The 25162-nt window shown below is 41.0% G+C and overlaps 2 protein-coding genes across 2 annotated transcripts in view; both read right to left on the reverse strand.

The window, feature by feature from the left end:
• The window catches only part of LOC121855493, a 40220-nt gene extending 30998 nt beyond the window's left edge, over nt 1–9222 (reverse strand). The window contains exons 1-3 of the mRNA XM_042350469.1: nt 9105–9222; nt 7091–7236; nt 172–309 (exon numbers count right to left, since the gene is read on the reverse strand). Of these exons, the coding sequence (XP_042206403.1) occupies nt 172–309; nt 7091–7236; nt 9105–9201 (381 nt within the window). The 5' untranslated portion in view covers nt 9202–9222. The remainder of the gene's footprint in view (nt 1–171; nt 310–7090; nt 7237–9104) is intronic.
• A 9121-nt stretch (nt 9223–18343) lies between these two features.
• On the reverse strand, nt 18344–25162 carry LOC121855553 (39S ribosomal protein L27, mitochondrial-like). The gene is made up of 3 exons (XM_042350550.1): nt 25013–25162; nt 19962–20146; nt 18344–18622 (listed from the first exon to the last, which is right to left on the reverse strand). Exons 1-3 carry the CDS (start codon nt 25095–25097, stop codon nt 18410–18412), a joined length of 483 nt encoding a protein of 160 aa, XP_042206484.1. The 5' UTR covers nt 25098–25162; the 3' UTR covers nt 18344–18409.

Consider the following 25162-nt stretch of genomic DNA (forward strand, 5'->3'; position numbering starts at 1 on the left):
ACACTAATAACCCAAACTATTTGAGAATGTGACTCACATTAACGGCATGATATAATCTCAAGAATGTTCATTTCAATAACATAAAAAAAGCCATTTAAAACGCCATTGTGAATGTGACAATGAGAGTGAAGCAGATTAAGTATATGAGATAGGCATCACGGGGCCACTTACCACTTCTGGCTGTGTATCAGAGGCAAAGTATTTAGGCTCTTGTTGAAGGTCGCGGGTGAGGGAGTCGAGGACAACACCATCCTCCCAGACGGTAAACTTGGTGTTGCCCGTCTCAATGTCAGCCCCCGATAACAATACCTGATGGAGGAACACAGCCAAAGCCACAATTCTTCCACTCACATAGAGAATGAAAACATAATATAGAAAGATAAGAAAAGAGGGAAAAACTTAAACTATGATATTAGCAAAAAACTTAAAATATACTGTAGATCATAAATATGGTGGCTAAATTTGAACCGTACATCTCTAACAGTTGTTACGTTGTGGTTCCAAGAGTTAACAACTCTCACTCCGAAAAAGTTACCCCTCACAGTTTTCTGGGCTTGCTGCTTCTTCAACCTTGAGCTGTGACCCCTTGTGGGGCGAGCATCCGCCAACTCCAGGTAAGGGCACTCGACTGAGTAGTGCCCTTTGAGATGTTTAAACACCTTAATTAGATCTCCCCTTGCCCGTGTGCAGTATAAGCTAAGCAATTTCAGGCGCTCCAATCTCTCAGGGTAGCTGAGGTGCCGTAGTGCAGGCACCAGTCTGGTAGCCCTCCTTTGGACATTTTCAATCGACTTAACAGTCCCTAGTATATCTCGGGGACCAGACGGGGTGACAGTACTCCAGACTGGGAAGCACCTCACTCTTGAAAAGCGTTATGAGGGATGGACCGTCTAGATATCTGAACGACCTTCTAATAAGACCTAATAATTTAGTTGCCTGATTCACCTTCTTCTCGCAATGGCCTCTAGAACTTCAGCTTATTGTCTCCTTAACATTATAATTTTCCTTCCTACTTAACCACTAAATATAATCTGACCTATACCCTGTATTGAGATTTTAAAGAAAATCCAGTTTTGGGCCGAAATTGCCGAAACGGTAAGCCAAATGCCTTAAGAATATTGTTAAATTTCTTGGTTAAAACCCAACTCTCTTTGAAGCTTAAAATTTTCTTTTTCCTAAGGTTTTTAGTGTGATTCATTTGATACTAACATCCATTTCTGTCGGAAATCACTCGTTTCTGCCCAACCTAATCTAACCTAATTAAACCTAGCCTAACTTAACAGGTGTTAATGCGGAAAAATACTGAATATTTCAACCAAATTATACTTATCACTCGGAATTGGAATTTAAGAGATTTATCTATAATTACGTACTTCCAGAATAACACACACAAAAAACCACCAAAATCGCACCTGGAGACCCATAGTCGACGAGTACCCTGTTTATCCCAATCAGTTACTTCATTTTTGCGACTTGGCAGCTGAGCGCATCTAGTTCTGGTACCAGCAACTTTGTTGAAACGTCATGATGGATTTTTTTTTTGTGAACGTGAGAGTACTGAGTGGGTCAGTTGTATACAAACAAACAACATGTGGTGACTCGACAGATTTTTCGGAGGAGTGTTTACGGTAAATAATTACTAATTTCCTTACATACAAAGCACGTAGACATTATTTTAGTGACATAGGATCAGTTTTTCACTGTCTTTTACTCCGCAATTTCCCTCATCCTTCACGACCTACCCACTACAGGTGATTTATGATCGTAGATACTGGAAACTGATTATATATATATATATATATATATATATATATATATATATATATATATATATATATATATATATATATATATATATATATATATATATATATACGAACATTTGGGAAAAAAAATAGACAAAATTGAACTTCCATTGGTAGCAGTGTTCTCATAAACTACTGATATTTTAAATTTTTATTACAAATTCAGAATCTTTATTCAAATACACATTTTGAAAAAAAAAATAATAATTCAAATGATTCTATGATTTACACTTGATAACCAATAACTAGCTGCCATACAACATAATTTACCTGTAACTTATAAATAGGCTTATTACCATGAAAATTAATAATTAAATAATGTGCCCACCTGGCATATCACGTGGCGAGTTTTTCTTAGTGCGATGTTTGGCACTGTGACTTTAAGACGAGCTTCTTGTGCGTACAGAGGCCCAATCAGTCTGGACGTCTGTAAATATCCGTGAACATTTTCTCGCAGATGTGCAACTTCATAGCTCACTTCTTGAGCTTTATTCTTCTGAGTGAACATGTTTCGCTGGGGGATCAAGGCCATGCAGCATAGACTATTTTCTGCTTTCTCAGTTCACCTGTGATTTCTTCATATGATTTATGCTTGGATAAATAATATTTTTGCAAATTGCACTCCTTACAAACAGCTACACAACTTTGGTAAATCAAACAAATGATTTTCTATGTGCTGTTTCCCCCTAAGAAATATAAAGTATGTTGACAATGAGCTGAAGCTCTCGGGCCATTGCGAGAAGAAGGTAAATCAGTGCTTCCCCATCTGGAGTACAGTCACCCCGTCTGGTCCCCGAGATATGCTAGGGACTGTCAGTTGGTGAAAATGTTCAAAGGAGGGCCACCAGACTGGTGCCTGCACTTCGGCACCTCAGCTCCCCTGAGAGATTGGAGCGCCTGAACTTGCCTAGCTAAGGTTGCTGATCTGTCTTTCTGCCTCATTTACACACAATTGCAGGTCTCAATTGTTTCTCTTACTTGACAACACAACATACATTTAGAGTTTCTCACTATTTTTTCTTTATAGTTCATTATTATTATTATTATTATTATTATTATTATTATTATTATTATTATTATTATTATTATTATTATTATTATTATTATTATTTTTATTATTATTACAGATTTATTTTTATTATTATTATCATTATAATTTTATTTTACTTTTTATTAAAAATTTTATTAACTATGAATAATTATTACATTTTCGCCCCCAGGCCTCGATGTGGGTCAGTGACCTGTGCCCGGGTGGGCTAATCCCCATAAGAAATTATACTACAGACGGGCAAGAGGCGACCTAATTGAGGTGTATAAGCATCTCAAGGGGCACTACTCAGTCGAGTGTTCTTACTTTAGATTTTTTTTTTAGATTGCCCCCGAGGGGGCTAGTTTATTGGACACCCCCTTACATCCTGTGCAAGGTGAAGCACAGAAGAGTTTACAGTGCCCATCTGTGAAGCATACTCAGTTCATGCTTGCCTTTATGACTCATGCATTAAGGGCGTAAAAGCCTGAAGGGTCATAGGTTTTGTCAGCAAGTTACATAAAGTGACAGAATGATGAGTGTGTGGGGGGAAAGTTCCCGGTACATTTCATCTGTTTATGGCAAAGCGTGGCAGGTCCCTAATAATGTCAAGTGCCAGGCCTGTCACTAGGAGGAGGGATATCTGGTCAGGGAGGGAAGAGTTGTTGGTAACGGCTGGTGACCTGTAGGAGGAGGTCATCGGGCAAGTGAGGATGTAGTGAGAGAGGGTGTGAGAGTCGGGTTGGTCACAAAGTTTACAAATAGTACGGCCAGGCTCAGGGTTGCCAATGTACTCCCATTGTATAAGTAATCAAAATGTAAAATTCCACTAAAATTGACTGAATTAAGGTAGTAATAATGTCGGGAACTGTACGTCAAGCTGTTCGGATTCCGACGATGTTTGGATCTACGTATCTTTGTGAGGTTGCATATTCTGCACTGGTTTGATGTCAAGACCAAATACAGAAACAAGCCGAACGTTGAAGGGGACTTGCGCTGAGGGAACTGAGAGTAAGGTAACACATGATAAGATGCAGTTTCAGAATATTTGTACAGAGGTTCTGAAGATGCCATCAACGCCACAGGATGTGAGGAGGCTGGGACAAAAGCAGGGGGATAAGCCTCGTCCCCTCAGGATCACACTAGTGAGCGAGGAGGAGAAATGGGAGGTTATTCGGCAGGCAAAAAACTTAGCAAGGAGCGAGGCATCTCGGAGTGTATTCATTCACCCAGACCGCACGGTAATGCAGAGGGAACAGCACAAGAAGCTCCTGCAGGACTTGAAGCAGAAAAGGGAGGAGTCAAGGAGGAACGGGGACGGGTGTACATGGGCTATATTCAGGAGGAGGGTAGTGGAAGTAAGTGTACCGACACAGGGCCAGGGGGCAGCAGTGAACCCTCCACCTGCTCTACCCCCCCCACCCTGGAGGTGGTGTAGTGGATTCCTCCCCTACAAGCACCGAACCTTCTCGAATTCCCCAGCCTACGCCTCCAGCGCCGCCCACGGAGCGGAGGTCAACTATCTACCCACGCCTACCCCCGCCTTATAAGGCCCGACACCGCTGTGACCACCCTCTTTCTACACATTGCCACCAGCAAGCAACACCTCCTCCTCCGCCAGCGACCTTGGCTTCCCTCAAGCCGCGTGTCCCTCCTCTGGGCACCCTCACCACCCAGCTCTCTCTACTCAACGCTTATTACCATGCTACCTACCCAGCAACAAGTTGCATTGTACATCCAATACAATATCTATACAGTGAGCACATTGTGAGTTTCCTTTCTCCATCCCATCCTGAGTGTGAACCAACATCACATAACCCCACAGTGGCACCAGCTCCGCCTACCAGACAGGAGGAGGCGAGCGCCGTGTAAACAATGACATTTCTAACCACATCCTGCAAAATACAGTGTACTTAGCAAATGCTGCAGCTTCTGAGATTGGGGGGGGGGCGGGTTTACTACTAAGAGCAGAGACGTTACCGAGAACAAATTCTGGCTTGAATGTCATGTACACTAATACTGACACGTTCCTTGATAAGAGAGAGGAGTTTGAAACACAACTGAAGGTACACCAACCAGATATTGTAGGAGTTGTCGAACTGTTGTACAAGAACAGGAGAATCGACCCAGAGTAATGTGAGTTCAGTATTGCTGGATGTGACTCATTTACGAACCTTTCTCAAGAAACTTGCAAGAGGGGTGTGGTTATTTATGTAAGGCAAGACCTTAGAGCCAGCCAGGCGAGGGTACAGGGAGAGGATGTTTTTGAAGAGTCCAAGTGGTGTAAAATTAAATTAAAGGGAGGGGACTTACTTATCGTCGGGTGTATCTACAGATCCCCAAACTGTGGCCCACTAAATCAAAGGAACATAAGAACCTTAAAAAACAACGCGGCGATGCTCAAACCTAGCCACCTCCTTATCTTGGGGGACTTTAACCATGGCGACATCGACTAGAGAAACGAGTTCACCCCAAATCAATTGAATAACCCTGCTACTCTTTTTGTAGAAACTCTGAGAGATAATTTTCTGTTCCAACATGTTGGAGACCCGACACATTACAGAGGGGGAGCAAACACCCAAGCCACTAGACCTCATCATAGCAAACGAGGAGGGTATGGTGGCCAAACTGGAACACCTTGCCCGAATTGGCACCAGTCACCATATAGTGTTGTCATTCAGATTTAACTGTTACCTAGTTCAGGAAAAGGCCAGGGCAAGGTGCAAATATTACAAGGGAAATTACAACGGGATGAGGGAAGAGATGAGAGGTATCAACTGGCCTGACTCGTTAAGGCACAAGAACGCAGACACTACGCTGAATATCATAACTAGTAAAGTGACCCATTTGATCGATAAATATATACCCAAGACCAAAACCAGTGCCTTTAGGCATACGAGGAGATCCCTACACATGAACCATGCGGCGGTCGACAAAGTTAAGAAGAAAGTCCAGAAATTCAAGACGTGGGTTGGGTCAAACGATGAGCAGGACAGAAGGATATATGCAAGAGCCAGAAACCAAGCAAAGATAGAGTGTAGAAGGGCTGAAAAGGAGTTCCAGAGGCTGGTTGCAAGCGAGGTCAAGTCAAACCCAAAGGCGTTTTACCGCTATGCAAAGTCGAAATTAAAAACGCGAGTAGGAGTATCAGACCTGAGGCTTGAAGATGGTAGTTACGCAGATTCTGACCAGGATAAAGCTGAGGCATTGAACAGCTTCTTTTCCTCGGTGTTCACAAGAGAGGATGCGATTAACCTTCCTGACGTTTGAGGACAGACGGTTCGACACAGTACTGACCCACATTGTGTTCACAGAAGAGGGTATTAAAAATAAACTGTCCAAGCTAAAGGTCCATAAGAGTCCCGGCCCTGACATGGTGCATCCTAAAGTGCTAAGAGAGTTGTGCAACGAGCTTGCCGAGCCAATGAAGATCCTGCTCTGTAAATGCCTGGATGAACAAAAGGTCCCCAGGGAATGGAAAGTGGCTTATGTGAGTCCTATCTTCAAGAAGGGCGATCGTCACTCCGCGAACAACTATAGACCGGTGAGCCTAACCAGCGTAGTATGTAAAGTACTTGAGAGTATTATCAGAGATGCAGCAATAGAACATCTACTACGAAACAACCTTGTAAAGGATTGCCAATACGGTTTTATGCCGGGGCGCTCCTGCTTAACACAATTGCTCAAGGTATTGGATATTTGGACCCTTATTCTGAAATGGGGTGGTAATATCGACAATATTTACCTAGATTTTGCCAAGGCTTTCGACAGTGTACCCCACGAAAGGCTGAAAATCAAACTGGAAGGGTGCGGAATTCGGGTAAATGTCCTAGCGTGGATAGAAGACTTTCTATATGACCGCAAGCAGTGTGTGGTGATTATTGGCACGAAATCATCATCCGTATCTGTCACAGGGCAGTGTATTGGAGGAAATGGTGAGGCCTAGCATATATATTATTGAATGTTTATATGATATATACCAACTATAACACATATCACAAGATAATACTCTGTCAGGGCAAGTATTATTGAGGCCAACCTTCTTAGGTCTACAGTATTTCCTTCCTGCATCACACACATTTTGTTGACTCGTTCTCTTTCACCGGTCGTCATATTTGTTTAATTGATGTCACGGACCTGTTATTATTTGAATTACCATTTTTTTTTTCACTTTGCTGCGCTGTAATTCTTCTTTTGTAGCCCTCTCATCCAGGAGGCATTGACGTCTCAAGGTTGACCGCTAACAAGAGTGACTTACCTTGGCGTCGGTGTCGGAGAGTGGTGGGATTGTAATGCTCACGTCGAACTGCAGGGTGTCGCCCAGCATTACTATGGTCTGGTTGGGAGATGCGACGCTCACTGTTACAAAGTGTGTGGGTCCTTGTGTGGATCCTCCCTCAGTGACTACATCGACATCATCAGTAGCAAAAAAACAAATGGTTATGAAACGACTAATAAACAAAATTATTTACAAAATACAATGTTGAAAGAAAAAATGACTGCAATGTCAAATAGGAACAAACGGATATATAAAAAAATACAACACGAAGAAGAATAAGTAAAATAACAATCGGAAGTCAAGAACATGAAAAGTATTTTGCAATTTGACCTTACCTGTCCCTGGCTGGCCGACTCTGATCAAACCGTTGTAGTCGAGATCATGGAGGAACCGTGTACAGTACATAGTGTTAGGTCATGTTGGAGCTGCGACCACATGTCAAAACTGCCTAAATAGTATTTTGCAGTTAGCTTAATGAGCAATTTCCGACATTATCTACATTTTGCAACGTAACATAACTAATTGTCAGTTGTAATTTTTCTTCGTATTTTCTAATTTTGATAACTAGTACGACATTTGGTTAACAACCCATAATTATATAATAATCGTAAATGTTATTATTCACACGTTACAGTAAAATAAGAACAAAGCAAATTATAGTGGACAGCTCGGAGCTCAATACCGTGTTTGTCTTTTGTTTTTTTTTCTTTTTGTTTTTTTGTTTTTTTTACCGCCTACTGTCGTACTGGTGTCGGATACTGACGTCACAATAACGCTATTCAAGAAAACTGACAATGTGTCTGGACTAGACACAATATTAGTTATCTGCACTGTCTACCTCTGAGCTTAGATCTATTTACATAATTTGTTGGCCTAAAATTATTAAATGAACCAATAAATCTCACAACAGTTGGTTTGGTGCACTATAAAGGTTTAGGATGCCAGAAATTCGACCATGTTTATCACTTTTCTTGTGCTCCTATTGAGGCAACTTCTGATTTGTTATTCTTTATATATAATATTATCCAAAACAGTTAAGAAACATTTTGTTTCAATTCTGGGGAGCCCATGGTCGAGGCGCTATCCGGGGTCCTAGTCGTTCCTCCTCCCAGGGCCCTTCACGTCAGGTACACCTCACCAGGCTAAGTTCCATGTATAAGGTACACCTCACCAGGCTAGGTTCCATGTATAAGGTACACCTCACCAGGCTAGGTTCCATGTATAAGGTACACCTCACCAGGCTAGGTTCCATGCATAAGGTACACCTCACCAGGCTAGGTTCCATGTATCAGGTACACCTCACCAGGCTAAGTTCCATGCATAAGGTACACCTCACCAGGCTAAGTTCCATGTATAAGGTACACCTCACCAGGCTAGGTTCCATGTATCAGGTACACCTCGCCAGGCTAAGTTCCATGTATAAGGTACACCTCACCAGGCTAAGTTCCATGTATAAGGTACACCTCACCAGGCTAAGTTCCATGTATAAGGTACACCTCACCAGGCTAGGTTCCATGTATCAGGTACACCTCGCCAGGCTAAGTTCCATGTATCAGGGACACCTCATCAATCTAGGTTCCATGTATCAGGTACACCTCACCAGGCTAGGTTCCATGTATCAGGTACACCTCGCCAGGCTAAGTTCCATGTATAAGGTACACCACGCCAGGCTAAGTTCCATGTATTAAGGTACACCTCACCAGGCTAGGTTCCATGTATCTGGTACACCTCGCCAGGCTAAGTTCCATGTTTAAGGTACATCTCGCCAGGCTAAGTTCCATGTATCAGGTACACCTCACTAATCTAGGTTCCTGTATCAGGTACACCTCACCAATCTAAGTTCCACGTATCAGGTACACCTCACCAATCTAAATTCCACGTATCAGGTACACCTCACCAAGCTAAGTTCCACGTATCAGGTACACCTCACTAATCTAGGTTCCTGTATCAGGTACACCTCACCAGTGTAGATTCGTCACTTCAAATGTCTTACCGTTGAAACAAGTTGAGAGGGTTGGGAGGAGCAGCAGCAGGAGGCAGTAGGTGCAGGGGGCCATAGTGGCAGTGTGTCTTGAGCCGCGCTGCAACATGACCCATACTGTGCTCACCAGCTTGAGTGCTTCAGACACCCTCCTACGTCAACCCCATCATGTTTGATCGTTGCCCCCCCCTCCCAGCTCCCTCCACCCCCACCAACCAACATGAGCAGATCCAGCTCAGTGAAGGGAACGTAACCCGTAAATTCACCTTATTGACTAGGACAGTTGTGTTCTTGACGTGGTAAGTTATTGTTATCGATAGAAGATAGACTCCATAAAACTGGAATAGCAGACCTTTAACCATAATGAAGCTTTTATTTTTTATAAGTATACCTAACATTGTCCTGACTTGTGTGTTCAGTATTTTCTATTGGCATATGAATTAATGAATTATGTTCGGTAAATTTATCGTCTTATGTTCTCTCAGAAGGTTAAAGTATGAGGTGTGTATCTACATCAATTTCTTTTTCAGGAACCAGAATGTTTATTAGTTAGATATTGAAATTGAAACTACTGTACCATGCAAAACATCAGTGTCTTAAACTAATCGTAAGAGGGTGTAAATTCTTTATTGTGATTATAAGAGTAGACTCATGTGGAATAAAAAATTAGGGAGGTAATTGTGGGTGGTGATCACCTGTTACTGTCAACGTTAGGTTATGTCAGGTTTGGTTTGGTTGGGTTAGGTTTGGTTAGCTGAGCTTACTTGAGCTTAGGTTGGGTTACTTTTAATTATATATATATATATATATATATATATATATATATATATATATATATATATATATATATATATATATATATATATATATATATATATATATATATGTGTGTGTGTGTGTGTGTGTGTGTGTGTGTGTGTTTGTGTATGTGTGTGCATATATATTTTCCAACTATTTCAGTAGAATAGCATTTATAACATGATAGAAATACAAATATACAAACAAATTAATTCTTTAATCACATTCTTCGAGTAGAGTGAAGTGAGGTGTACCTCACCATCACCTCATTGTTTATAGCAACCAGGTGAACCAACATGCAAGTCGTGCATGAATCACTGTCCACTGGATTTCAACATCGAGGATCCTCTTCAAGCTTGCAAATTTATTAACATGAACAATATTGAGTTGCTGGCACGAGGGTCTGGCACAGTCATTACCTTCTGTGTATGAGCGAATTTACTTCGTGTGTTTTTTTTTGTAAGGTTAGATTAGATTGATGTTAACGTAACATAATCAATTTAATCTAAAAAAATTTACATTTTGAAACGATTATACTGTATATAATTTTTTTTAAATCCCTGGACCAATCAGAGAGCTGCATTCCCTGGAGAGTTCCATTCCTTGGACCAACCAGAGAGCTCCATTCCTGGACCAGAGTTCCATTCCCTGAACCAATCAGAGAAGTCCATTCCCCAGACCAATCAGACAGCTCTATTCCCTGGACATATTAGAGAGCTCCATTCCCTGGACCAATCAGAGAGCTCCATTTCCTGGACATAGTGTTCATTTGGAAATCCATCACACAAAAGTTTGACTGTACATGTATATTTTAGTATATTTTGTCCTCCAACATCAGATAACACTAGGGAAGAATGTAAACACAGCTAAGATCTGTTGGTCAACGTCTGGTTAATGATTCCTGTATCAGTCCTGTGAGCCTATGAAGCACTTAGTACTATTGGGTTTGACGGAGTTGTCCTTGAGCCTCCACCAGTTGACGCAGCCGAATGTTGCCACATCCTATTTAAACAATTTCCCTGTTACTGCCACAGTAAGATAAACTGAGAGAGAGAGAGAGAGGCAGTGCTGACAACGTGTTGTTGACGTGTTTTAATACGAAACAGATGGCCCTCGTCTCCGGGCTGCGATTGCCCTTGAGGGTAGTCTACCGATTTCTACAGGACAGACAACACGTTGGTTCAGACCACTAGACCCTAAAACGTGAGTGATCGTGAAGTATTAGAATCTTCTAAGACATCCTAAATAACATTAATAAGTATATTTATGTACTGTAATTTGATCATATTATACAAATTGTCTCCTGATCTGTCAACAGCTATAACATGTGAGTTATATTTAAGATGTTAACAGGCTATGTACTGTATATTGATTGTATTATTCATACTATGTGTCCTGAGATAACAGCATTTGTTAAATGTGTGAATTGTTTTTTGACAGGTTTTGACCGAATTATATGGTACGCGTCACCGTTGACGCGTACCATATAATTCGGTCAAAAACTGTCAAAGAACAATTCACAATGTAATCCACGACTAGCGTCGTCGGCCAGGTTCAGTGCCGACGTAATGTGGCGCATAGAGCAGAGCTCATTGAGGAGGGCAGGTGGATTCGAGGACCTGCTTTCCTCTTGTTGGAAGAAGACAGTTGGCCAAAGAATCCATTGAGGATTCCAGACCTCAGAGACGGAGACCCAGAGGTGAAGTAGGAAACCACGGTGCTGACGACGAACGTTGACCAGGGGGAGGGTACCCTGATTAGCTATGGGCCAGGTACTCATCGTCGCATCGACTTCTGAAGAGCGTAGTGTGGATTAGAAGGTTTATAGAATGGCGGCTTGGGAAGCGAAAGAACAAACATCATCGAGAAAATCGGCTCCAGGTCAGCAAATTGGAAGAGACGAAATTAGCCGTCTTAAGATTGATGCAAAGAAAAGGATTCCCTCGAGAACTAGGAATGTTACAACAGGGACAACCCGTGAGAGATAGCGATATAAGGCGGGTGGAACCTCATCTAGACATGACGGTCTGATCAGAGTAGGTGGCCGACTGAAACACGCCGCTCTCCACCCAGACCAGGAGAATCCCATACTATTGCCAAGGGACAACAGGATCACGGGGCTCATCGGGAGAGAGGTACACTCAACTAGAGCTGGACACTTAGGACGAGAACACACTCTTGCCATAATACGTGAAACGTACTGGATACCTAAGTGCCGCAAATTATTCGACCGCACAATACAGACGTGTGTGACTTGCCAAAGAAGCAACTGGAGGCCTACCCACCAATGCCAAGCCGACCTGCCAGAAGATCGAGTGCGCCCAGGAGGCCAGCCGTTCACCTACACTGGAATTGATTGCTTCAGCCCTTTTTTGGTTAAACAAGGACGAGCCCGGGCGAAAAGATGGGGATGCTGATTCACCTGCATGACCACCAGAGCCATACACCTAGAAGTCCTCACCTCACTAGACACCGACTCGTTACCCAATGCCCTTACAAGATTCACCTGCCGCAGGGGACCTCCCAAGCATGTTCGGTCTGACAGGGGAACCAACATGATTGGAGCTAGCCGAGAGTTACGAGAGGCGGTGAACGGCTGGAACAACAGTGACAAGGTCGGGAATGCCCTTCTACAGAAACAAATAGAATGGCAGTTGAACCCCCGACAGCCTCTCGCATGGGAGGAGTGTAGGAGCAACAAATCCGCACTGTAAGGAAGGTCCTCCAGGGAGTGGTGGGCAACCAGACACTAGACGATGAACGCCTCAGCACTGTGTTCTGGCCGTAGAAGAGATTATCAATGGAAGGCCCATCACCCCAGTGTCTGACGACCCAAAGGATCTAGAAGCACTAACTCCGCTTCACATACTACGGATGAACCCGGAGACACTGTCCACCGGAGGCGATCGGTCCATGACAGAAGGGTACCGACGAAGATGGAATTATACCCAATTCATTGATGACCAATTTTGGAAAAGGTGGGTAAAAGAATATCTCCCAACATTACGTCAGCGACAAAGGTTCTTCAAAACTCGCCATAATCTCCACGCTGGGGATATCGTGATCATCTCTGGACAGCCCCTTCCCAGGAGTCAGTGGATGCTAGGGAGAAGGAGAGTACTGGAGGCTCTACCGAGCAAAGATGGCCTGGTGCGAAGTGTTAAAGTGAAGACAAATGACTCAGTGTTAATACACCCAGTGACGAGACTCTGCCTGCTGGAAGGGGTCGGAGAGTGAATAAATAATATGCCGTGATTTCGTGCGAAGCCCGACAGGGGGAGTGTTACCGCCACAGTAAGATAAACTGGGAAAGAGAGAGAGAGAGAGAGTGCTGACAACGGGCTGCGATTGCCCTCGAGGGTAGTCTACCGATTTCTACAGGACAGACAACACGTTGGTTCAGACCACTAGACCCTAAAACATGAGTGATCGTGAAGTATTAGAATCTTCTAAGACATCCTAAATAACTTTAACAAGTATATTTATGTACTGTAATTTGATCATATTATACAAATTGTCTCCTGATCTATCAACAGTTATAACATGTGAGTTATATTTAAGATGTTAATTGGCTATGTACTGTATTATTGTATTATTCATACTATGTGTCCTGAGATAACAGCATTTGTTATATGTGAATTGTTCTTTGACAGGTTTTGACCTTATTATATGGTACTGTGAGGGCGCGGGTTCCCACTGTATCTACACCACCCTTATCTTACTTACTTCTCTTAGTCTTACTCTTACTCAGTTCCGTCACCTATTCTTTTAGTAGCATGGTCGAGGGTCTAGGCACATGGGTATGGTAATTCTGGTATCAAGCCACTTGGATGGAAATAAAGGTAAAATACTGTGGGAGAAAGGAATACACCTAAAGTACTCTAAAAACAAGTTTATTAATATGAAATCAATGGGGAAAGATATTGTATTAATCATATAACTACCAGGCTCAACTCCTGAGCTTATTGCAGACTCAATACTTACTCAACATACTCGTTAATAATTAAACTAGCATATACAGGGGTCCACTACCCACCATGGGAAAATTATTTCCAACTAATTATCCCTAACATACATGTTACAACACTCTCTGTGGACATATACTTCCAAGGAGCAACCCAGGGTAGAACACTAGGGCTCACGACCGTTGTTATTGTGGGGTAGCCAGACACATGGCGAGTCTGGGGTCTGGCCCAACGAAGCCATGGGGCACATTAATCAGGCCGCATCGGTGCCATCATTTCATATATGGTCCCTGCTGGGTATCTACTACATCCGGGGCAGTTGTTGAATGGTTGCAAGAATCACAATGGGATCTGGAGAAACATTGGAGCAGCGTCAAGGAACATGACAACACAAACAACTCTCTTGTCTAGGCGACAGACGTATTTACGTTATATTACTTCTACACTGGGTGAATGACAATTCAACTGTTAGATCATGAACACTGGTGAACACTGATATTCACTACAATTGACGGAATTAACTGAATGGCTACACAAAAACATACCTGGAGAAACATTGGAGCAGCGTCAAGGAGCGCTCTCCCTGGCTCATCTTGGGGTATATATACCCCTGAGTTGCCAGTGATCGCTGCTCACGCAATGACAATAATTACAAACAAACTAACTGTTACTCATTCAAAGATGACCCTCAGTTGACAAAGGTCTGGCGAATTACTTGAGTTGATTTACACAAACTAATTCAAGATTGAGCTTCCCAGGAGAAAGTGGAATAACAACGCATTGATAACTGTCTTCACAAAGGCGGGACTCTGGGAGGGAACACAAGTGTAGCGTGTATGGGGAAAAAACACGTCTTCTCAGGGGTCGCTAACTCACTCATGTTTTGCGGGCGTGGAGTTTAATAAGAATCATTAGTTAAATAGATCAGCAGTCAACGTGACCATGACATCAGTACTTTCTTCTTTACTTATTTTCTTATTTACTTATTTTATTTCTTTACTCAACAGTAATTACTCAGATCTTACACTCTTACTGCACACAATCTTACTGGTGTTACATTACATGGCATAGCAGGACCAGTTCCTTGGCCCTACTCACAATATATAGTACATGGCACTCCTTGTACATGACTGTACTTCTCACACCTACTGGTGGTACGTGGCATTACAGTACAGTTACAAGACTTTATTCAACATACTCGTTACTACTGAAACCAGCTGATACCCAACATGGGACAATTATTTCCAACTAATTATCCCTAACATACATCTTACAACACTCTCTGTTGACATATACTTCCAGGGTGCGTCCCAGGGTAGAACACTGAGATTCACAACTGTTGTTATGGTCGGTGGTGGCCAGACACATGGCGAGTCTGGGGTCGGGCACCCAGAGGCTGTGGAGCATATTAATCAGGCCGCATCGGGGCCATCGTTTCATATATGATTCCTGCTGAGTATCTACTACATCCGGGGCAGTTGTCGAGTGATCCAAGAGTCACAATTGGATCTGGAGAAACATTGGAGAGGCGTCAGGGGACGCTCACCCTGCCTCATCCCTGGGTGTATATGTGTCATACAGTTTGCCAGTGATGGCTGCTCCACTTGACAGAGATTTACAAGCAACTCTAACTGTTGCTCATTGAGAATGATATCAGTTGATGACAAGGTCTGGCGTCATAGGTTGATTACTGCAAGATTAATTCAAGATTAAGCACCGGGAGAAAGTGGAATAAACAGCGCGTGTAATAACTGTCTTGCCTTGCAGGACACTGGGAGGGAAACCACAAGTGTAGCGTCTGTAAGGGAAAAACACTTTCTTCTCAGGAGTTTGCTAACCCTCATGTTTCTTGATGATGCGATGTGGTTAAGCCGATCGTAGTTAAATAGTCAGCAGTTAACGTGACCATGTACGTGGACTTTCGTATCTCGCCAGGGAGGCGTCCTACCAACCTCTCGACGTCCCGTTGATGGAACGTACGGCGTCCTGCGCCATCACAATCACACTAAAAGGTATGTCCCTCAATATTGTCAATGCCTATGTGCCTCCCTCCACCTCTACTGTACCTGTCCTACCACAGCATATCACCTCCAACCCCACCCTCCTTGTGGAGGACCTCAATGCCCGGCACCACAATCTCTGATCCCAGGGGCCCTACCAATCTCCCGGGGTAACTCCTGACTTTCTTACCTACAATCCACTGGTGACCCTGTTACCAACACCTCTTCCCTCCCTGACCAGATATCCCTCCTCCTAGAGACAGGCCTGGCACTTAACATTATTAGGGGCCTGCCACGCTTAGCCATAAACAGATGAATTTTCCCCCCACACACTCGTCATTCTGTCACTTTATGTAAATTGCTGACAAAACCCATGACCCTTCAGGCTTTTACGCCCTTAATGTACGAGTCATGAAGGCAAGCATGAACTATGCATGCTTCTCAGACAGGCGCTATAAACGTTTTTGCGCTTCACCTTGCACAGGATGACAAGGGGGTACCCAATAAACTAGCCCCCTCGGGGGCAAATATAAAAAACAACAACATAATTTACAACAAAGTAATTGACCTTGGATTTCAGAGAAGTCTCATACCGTGGATAACAGACTTCCTTAGTGACCGATGCTAGTTTATTTGCTTCCGAAGGAGCTGCCTCTACCATTCAGTCAAACACCCACAGTGTCTTCAAGGGGACCACTCTGCTTCCTCATCAACAATGCCCTGAAAGATATTCTCGCTTGTTGGAAATATGTCGACTACTCCGAGTTCAACATCGGTGTGAACTACTCAGCTCCTGACTACAGCAATCTCCAGAATATACTGAACAGTCTCCAAGATTGGTACACCACCATCAACCATATCAAGGTCAAAGTTATGTACATTAACCTTTTCCCAACTCCCTCCATCACACTGGGCCCCACCAAGCTCCTCAGTGTCACAATAGATAACAAACTGAACTAGAAAGTACTGTTCATGCCAGTGCAACCATCAAATCCTCCAGCTTTCATCACCTTATTCTCCATTATCTCAAGTTCCTTGGAGTTCCTGCATCTAAGCTCTTGAATATATACACAACATTCTTGCTTCCTAAACTCACCTATGCTTCCCCTGCCTGGTTTTCTTCCTTAACTGTTACACAACTAGTGCAACCTCCTATAGAAAGTGCAGAAGAGGGCATGCAAGATTATTCTCACCCCCTTTTACACCATATATCAAAAGGTGCTCAGTATAATGACCTCATCTGTCATTCTGGGACAAAACTGCTATACCATTCTCACCACCACCTCCTGCTACCACCTGATATCCCCATCTGTGAATTGCTGTTCAACACCACAACCAGCCTATATAATCATGTACTGTACTGTACTAATTTATTATAGGAACAGCCCCATTCCAGACACTGTAAAAATCTTGAACAACTCACCGAAAACTTGTGTTAACTCCTTCCCAATCTCACTTTTTTCTGTAACTGTACTGTAATTCCTTGTTAATAGTGTACTACTACATAATTGTCATTTGTATATTTTCAGCTTTTGGTTGCTGTACTTGTTAATAAACCATTCATTAATATTATTATTATGAATTTCATTTAGCTATTTTTAGGCAAGTGCGGTGAAAGGGTTGTCTTTGTATACAGTAGTTTTTTTTTTTTTTTTTTTATTGGGCACACCCCTACATCTTTGTGTAAGGTGAAGCGCAGAAGCGTTTACAGCGCCCAACAGGGAAGCATGCTAAGTTCATGCCTGCCTTTATGTCTCACGAGTTACGGGCGTAGAAGCCTGAAGAGTCAAGGGTGTAGAAGCCTGAGGAGTCAGTGGTTTATGTCATCAAGTTATTGGAAGCTCCAACAACTCTCTGAATACAAGTTGGCAACTTTTGATTTACACCAGGTACCTACTTTACTGCTCGGTGAACAGGGACTAATGGGGGCTAGGAAGTAAGTCCAAACAACTTCCACCGGCCCGGGAATCGAACCCGCGATATCTCGCTTGCGAGGTAAGAACAGTACCGCTTCTACCACCGGTCCCTCTATACAGTACAGTATTATAATTATTTTGTGTTTAGTGAAATTCTATACTGGAATTTACCCAGGAAAGAAAAAAATTCATTGTACAGTACATCAGAGTAAATTTTGTAACAATGAAATTTTATTTCAGCAATTGTAATTTGTGCCTTTCATTTTCATAATTCGTAACTTTAATTGTACAGTATTTTAAAACAACTCTTAGTAAATCAATTTACCTTAATAGAATTTAGGGAGTGTCAGTTTGAGGTAATCTACAATAACTTCACAACTTAGTGTATTGGGTACATTTGTCCTGCATTAAACACTTGATAATGACTTTTATGATAGGTTGGATGACTGCAATTCACCTATTCAGAAAATTTGCCATATGCCTAAAGCCAGTTTCAATATCCAGAGCACAGGATACAATCCTTTATAAAATTCAGATGAGTTGCAAAAGTAAGGATAGAATAAACAAACAAGCAAATAATGAATGCATTTAACAAAAAGAAACTGCAGTATGTACAACATAATCTCTTAAAACTTAATTTATATTTGATCAACAAGTTTGAAATTCTGTTTCTGAGGGTCTGTCAATATATGGAAATATGTTTTGTAAATTGGCACATCCTCCTGGTTCTGAAGGTCAGCATAGAAACGTCTCACAAAGCTGTGGTCCCAGTTGGGATTTACTTTCTCTGTTGTCATCATAACTCTTCCATGTTCTATAGCAAAGAGAGTTCTGTCTCGTCCAATACCAACCTGAAATTATATAAAGAAAATCATTACGGGAAAATGCGACCATGACCACGAATAACCAAACCTCATGCCCATGAATGGTGAGCAAGTATACAATGGTTGTACCAGTGAATAATCAAATCTGCAAGAATAAAAAATAAAATATGAGAGAAGAAATAGCTAAGTTAAGAAACAAATTGTAACTCCTAATATAGTAATCAACAAAGAAACACCAATACCTGTACTGAACTTAGTCTATATCTTTACGGGGCATTCATATTCAGTACAGGAGACACTCGCCAACTGCAGATTTTGGATATCCATGGTTCTTGCTCTGTATACCATTTCACCAACCACAACGCTGAATTTCGAATATCCGCGGATTAGTGTGGAATCTTTATCCCTCCATGGTCTAATGTACTGTATTCCTTGATAAATGTGAGGTATGAATAAAAATAATACTAAATAAATAAAAGAAAATAAAAAATACTGCATTGCTATTCTGCATTCGTTTCACTAAGGACACGGTAAACAGGAGGGCACACCCCCTCCCACGATCATGGGTTAATTCCCTTGAACATAAGAAATGTTTATTCTCTTTAGGTGTTTGACCTATGATAATCAATTCTCACCTGCCAAGTCCACACACAGGCTCACTTCACACACACACACACACACACGCTCCTATTTTTTCTTATTTTATAGCAACGTGCCATCTCGACAAATGTGCTGCATAATTTATATTGCAGTGCAGTACTATTAAATTTATATTAAGCTATTTTATATGTATACTGGACTCAAATTTAATTAAATGCACAATACAGGTACCATCTAGTGAAGCAACAGGCGAGTGTTATCTGCAGCCTCGGACCCTAACCCCCTACTTCCCATAAGCCTTTAGTCTTGCCAACCACAGGGTTTTTCAGGAACCTAACACTGCAGTTGGCGAGGGACTACCATACATATACCAAACTTAAATCCCTCCAGCCATTTTTATTTTAATGAGTGGAAATCAATACGGGGCAGGCAGGAGGACATAGGTACAGGCAGATACAACCAAAGTATCATGTACGGATGGACATTATGACCTAGTCAATAAATTAATTAATTAAGTAGGGTAAATCTCTAATACAGCAGATATCAAAAAGGAATGGTGTGAAGGCTATTATATTGTGCACCAGAAAAAACACACCAACACTACAGTTGGAAGGATGGATGGGTGACAGACTGAATACAGTACATTCCTGTATCCTACAAAAACTTTGTTGAGCAAGGAATAAGTATTAATAAAATAAAAATCATCCATACATATAGCAACATTTGGGCCTTTGCTCAGCAGAATAATAATTAAGTCGACTCTTACATTCAGCCCGGGGAGATAATCAAGTCCCAGTTGCCTCACAAGTATTGTTCCTTGGGAGACCCACAGACCATCTGCTTTCTTGATACCTCGACGTTTGCCTCTCGCTCTTCCTTTTTTGTTTCTACTACTGCCACCTGATTTCTTGCTGGCGTTTCGTACACTTGTTAACAAGCCAACAGTATTATCTGAAAAACATACCGGTATTAGAAAATCATAAATTTTACTCGTAAAGAAAATTATTATATTTGCTGAGGTTGGTGACAAGAGCTTAAAAAATATATAGATGTATTTGCTATCAGTATATGGTGGACTTAAATCATATTCAGTACTGTATGATATATTTGTAAAGTGCTTCAACTCCAAACAGTATCTGAAAATTCCCGCCAATTCCAGTGTCTATTCCCCTGAACGTTTCACCCCCCCCCCCTCCCGGACTGCTCGTATTTATATCGAGTTTTATCAGTTTTATAAATGATTTGGGGTTATATCCAGCCGTACAAACTGCATTTCATTACCTATTGTGCTTCAGTATCTGTTAAGGTATCATTTGTTTCTTTTTGCTGTATGTTTGGTACAAAACAAAGAAATAATAAAAAAAATTCATTTGAAAGCAACTTACATCTTTGACTTCGACCTTTTATGATAAATACAGTATTTAAAATTTCTAACACCCTCTCTGAAGTGCTAGTGACTTGAAATCATTTGCATTTTGATAGTCCTGATATTTAACATTATTTTAGAGAATAACAGGTCTGCTTACCAATTGTAAACATATTAATTTGAATAAATGGACAGCCACACAAACGTTTTCTTTGAACCAATCAGCTATTTTTATAGAAGAGGGACATGGCTTATGGGCCAGGTTAGCATGGAAATACTATAGCATGTACTGTATACCATTATTTTTTAGTACTGTAATTGTGCCTTGGGAACCTTAGAGCAAATTTTTCTTTGTGACAGGCTCATTGCGCATTATCAATTGTTGTTGTGATTAATCATTTGAGCATTAATTTGAGTACTTTTTGTGTGTAGAATTGTACTCGTTCTTTGTGAAAATTAATTGAATAGTGTTGTGACCTCAAGGCATGATGGCCGTCCCACTTGAACAAGTCAGAGCAGACTGCTTGGAACTAATGGCTGCTGAGATGATGTTTGGGGTCGAGATGTGTGTGTGGGTGGAGACGTGTTCATTCAAAGGAATGACACCCAGGTCTCACCACAAGTCGTTTCATCAAGAAAGGGACCTGATGAACAGGAGGGTCAAGTAAATGGGCAGGAGATTAAGATAGCCCCCTCCTACTAGTCAGCAGGAGAAGGGACATCAGTGTTGCAGAGATCTTTAAAGGTAGTATGCCATGTAACGTATCCATAGCTTAGCCAATCAGCACGCTGAATGAGTCACTGATGAGTGATTAATTTTAATTTTTTAATCAGTATCAGTGGCTCCAATTGCAATAAAACAAAAAATCTACATTATCTTTTATTCCAAGGCAGCATTTCATAAGAACATAAGAAAATAAGGAGTCTGCAATAGGCTGGTTGGCCTGTGCATGGCAGCTCCTGTCGAGAGTTACTACCACTCTCTATCATCCATGAATCTATCTAGCCTCCTTTTGAAACTTTCCAGAGTTCCTGCACTTACTACAAAGTTGCTAAGCTTGTTCCACTCGTCCACCACCCTATTTGTGAACCAGTTTCTTCCTATCTCCCTCCTAAACCTAAACTTATCCAACTTGAATCCATTGCTCCGAGTCCTATCCTGCTCGGATATTATAAGAACTTTATCTATATCCCCTTTATTGATTCCTTTCACCCACTTAAATACTTCTATCATATCTCCCCGCACTCTTCGTCTTTCTAGGGAATGCAAGTTAAGTTTCTTTAACCCATCCTGATATGGAAGGTTTCTAAGTCCCGGAATCATTTTTGTCATTCTTCGCTGCACCGACTCTAGTGAATTTATATCCATTCTATAATAGGGGCACCAGAACTGAACCGCATAATCGAGGTGCGGCTTGACTAGCGCAAGATATAGTTGCAATAAGACCTCTGCACTCTTGTTACTTACACTTCTAGATATAAAACCCAATACTCTGTTTGCCTTATTTCGAACATTAACGCACTGTTTTCTAGGCCGTAGGTCCGGGCTTACAAGTACCCCTAGGGACATATGTGAGATTTATACAGTTGAAGGCGCATTTTCCTATCTTTGTAGTCAAAGGTACGCTTTATAATTCCCAAATCTTTATTTGCGTTTCTCACTGCTGGGAGGCCACCACTTGTTGCACCGCCTACAGCGAATGATCTATCACAACAACTTGATCTTTTTCCTTTATTGAGATTTGGTTGGTGGCAACTAATACAATAATATCTCAAAAAACCTAAGGTTAACGTGTAGATTAATGCTGCAAATGATTCTAGCAAGAACAAACTGCTTTTCCACCATAATTTTTGTTGTTAATTGCTGCCGTATTCTTTTTTGGGGAAGTGTTTCTTTTTTATACTTTATACTATAATATCGCATTTAGTCGTCGTCAAGCCATGGGAGGGGGAGTGCGTAGTTCATGGTTCGTCTGAAAAGCATTACCATGCTATATAATACATGACCCAACACTGAAAAAATAGCGTTTCCCCAATAGGGGAATACGTTATGTTAGGTTAAATAAGGATAAGTTAAATACTGTACTGACATCATTATACAACCACTCAGGAGGGGGATTAGATTAGGTCAGGTCAGGTCAGGTTAGGTTAAATAAGGAAAATATAATTTTTTTTTTCCTCATATAAACATATCTCCAATAAAATTAGCGGTAAATGTTTACAAAACCGCTTTCACTAGAAGTTGTTTGTTGATTTTCTTTATTTTTGCTATTCTTATATTTTTTTATGAATTTATTAAGTATATTAAAAGAAATACAGGTAATAACTTTCTATTATAATTTTTTGTATATTTTAGGAATTTTTTCAATTACTCTATCCTACGATCTTAAATTCCTTGTTAGTAGCCAGGGCATGAAAGATGAGGGAAATTACAGGGTAAACACACAGCGAACGCTGATGTTACAGCATTAAAATTACGTCTCTAGGTGCATTTCAAACGGCAAAATAATTTTCCTTCCGTAAATCAGTCCGGCTTCACCTAATTCCCTACCGCCGCCATTCTTTCCTCTCCAATTGTATAAATTGTGTTCCAGTATTCCTGATCCTTTTTATAAAATAATTACACATCTTTATTAAGTTTAGAATTACGTATACCTGTATACCACTTTTTCTTCTTTTGTTTATTTATTAAATGCATTCTCTGTTCTCTTTATATCGTCTATAGTTTATACATCACGTGATGATTACGTGTTCAAGCGTCTCGTTTACGTCATGTTTTACCTGCATTGGTTGTGATTATTCTTATCGTGAATTACCAGGCCTAGTTCTTGATGATTCTCGTTTGTTAGCTCTTATTTGTGACCATGGTTTAATTAAGAACACTTGTAAATGTTCCAAATGTGATATATCAACCTCAATATTAAGGTAAGTTGCTTAAGATTTTTTCGTTTGTGACAATAATTAGGTCGGGTTTCCTAGATTCTTTTGGTTGGTGAAATTTTGTTTTAATTTTTTGTACACACTATTAGCATAATATAAAACAAGATAATATTGAACAAGATAATGCATAGAACCTACTAGAACCTGACCTAATAGGATGGGTTTGTTAGGTCAGGTTCTATGCATGGTCAATTCCATTTCTTTGTTTAATATCGTGCTAATAGTGTGAGAAAATTTTTAAACCATATCACACATTTCCTTCTGGTGATAATGGTTTCGTTAACCAAAAATAGCAGCAAAATTCATGCAGGAATAAAATGTTTTTGGGGTCAATTTATAGTCTTGCACCGGTCTTTCTTTCGCTGTTATTAATATTTGTTTCGTAATGTTTAGAAAATTCTAAGACATTTTTCTTCCATGATATTTCCACCGAAAATTAAGTTATAACCGAGATATAAATTTTTCAATATTATTACATTCGCTGAGTCATAAGTTTTGCCAGGTCTTGTTTACTTTTGGTGGAGTCTGACACCCCCTCACGCGTCACTCCTTACCTCCGTCTTCGCTTCTTAAGCGTCTACAGCAAATGTGCATTGACGACCCAGATGAACCTGAATCTTTTTCAGATTAAGGTAAGATGTGGGGGCATGAACAAAGGGGGGTCCAGAGAGGTGGAGCTCCCCCGCCCCCTGGTTAGGTTAGGTTAGGGTAGGGTAGGGTAGGGTAGGGTAGGGTAGGGTAGGGTAGGTTAGATCAGGTTAGGTTTTGTTGGTTGGTATTTTATTTGTGATTTACTCGAAAAAAAATTCAACTTGTTCCATTATGATTGTTGGGGGGGGGGGGTGTAATCTTTATAAAAAAAACTAGTGATTTCAGGAGGAAATGAATATAAAATTCGTTCGAAACTCTAAAAAAATACCATAGGAAAAACCTATTTTTAATATTAAAATAAGACATGACAAAACTTGACTCAGCGAATGTAATAATATTGAAAAATTTATATCTCGGTTATCCGTAATTTCCGGTGGAAATATCACAGAAGAAAAATGTCTTAGAATTGTCTAAACATTACGAAATACATATAAATAACAGCGAAAGAAAGACCGGTGCAAGACTATAAAATCACCGATTTTGCTGGTAAAATCGGTCGCAGCACTTAAGTAAACATTTACCAAACCACAAAATCCCAAGATAAAGTGCAACACAAAGCAACTAAGATTATTCCTGAACTATGTCATCCAAGTAGACTGAGGCCTAACAGCTAAAGCTGTGAAATCAAGAATAGTACTGGGCTTCAGTATATCCTTTGACAAAAATATAAAGAACAATGGAAGGATCTTACACAGGACACTGGCATACTGTATTTCCCTCTAGTGCTTTGTAAGGTAAAATAATACCAGCACTCCACACCGGATATTCATACCAACACACTGATTTAACAAAATATAAAGCCACACCGGAGCCAGTAACCACAGCCGAAATACAGAATATAAGTGCAAAAAAAAACTCACTGGACAGTATTGATGAACCTCCTGGTCCTCCAGAAATGCCTGATATACTAAAACTCATAATTTTCTTAACTAGACTTGCAGCCATGTTTGTTTACATTTATGCCATAGGAGCAGGCGTCAGTGTTGCCAGAACACTGTTACTAAACCTTT

This window comes from Homarus americanus, unplaced genomic scaffold (assembly GCF_018991925.1).
Source record: "Homarus americanus isolate GMGI-L3 unplaced genomic scaffold, GMGI_Hamer_2.0 scaffold48406, whole genome shotgun sequence".
Taxonomy (NCBI): domain Eukaryota; kingdom Metazoa; phylum Arthropoda; class Malacostraca; order Decapoda; family Nephropidae; genus Homarus; species Homarus americanus.

Excerpts from the sequence above, each read along its gene's own strand:
- LOC121855553 (XM_042350550.1), bottom strand. The coding sequence starts at position 25,097 with ATGGCTGCAAGTCTAGTTAAGAAAATTATGAGTTTTAGTATATCAGGC. Across the intron at positions 20,147-25,012 it reads AGGTTCATCAATACTGTCCA|ATAATACTGTTGGCTTGTTA; the intron begins GTGAGTTTTTTT and ends TATGTTTTTCAG. Across the intron at positions 18,623-19,961 it reads ATTATCTCCCCGGGCTGAAT|GTTGGTATTGGACGAGACAG; the intron begins GTAAGAGTCGAC and ends ATATAATTTCAG.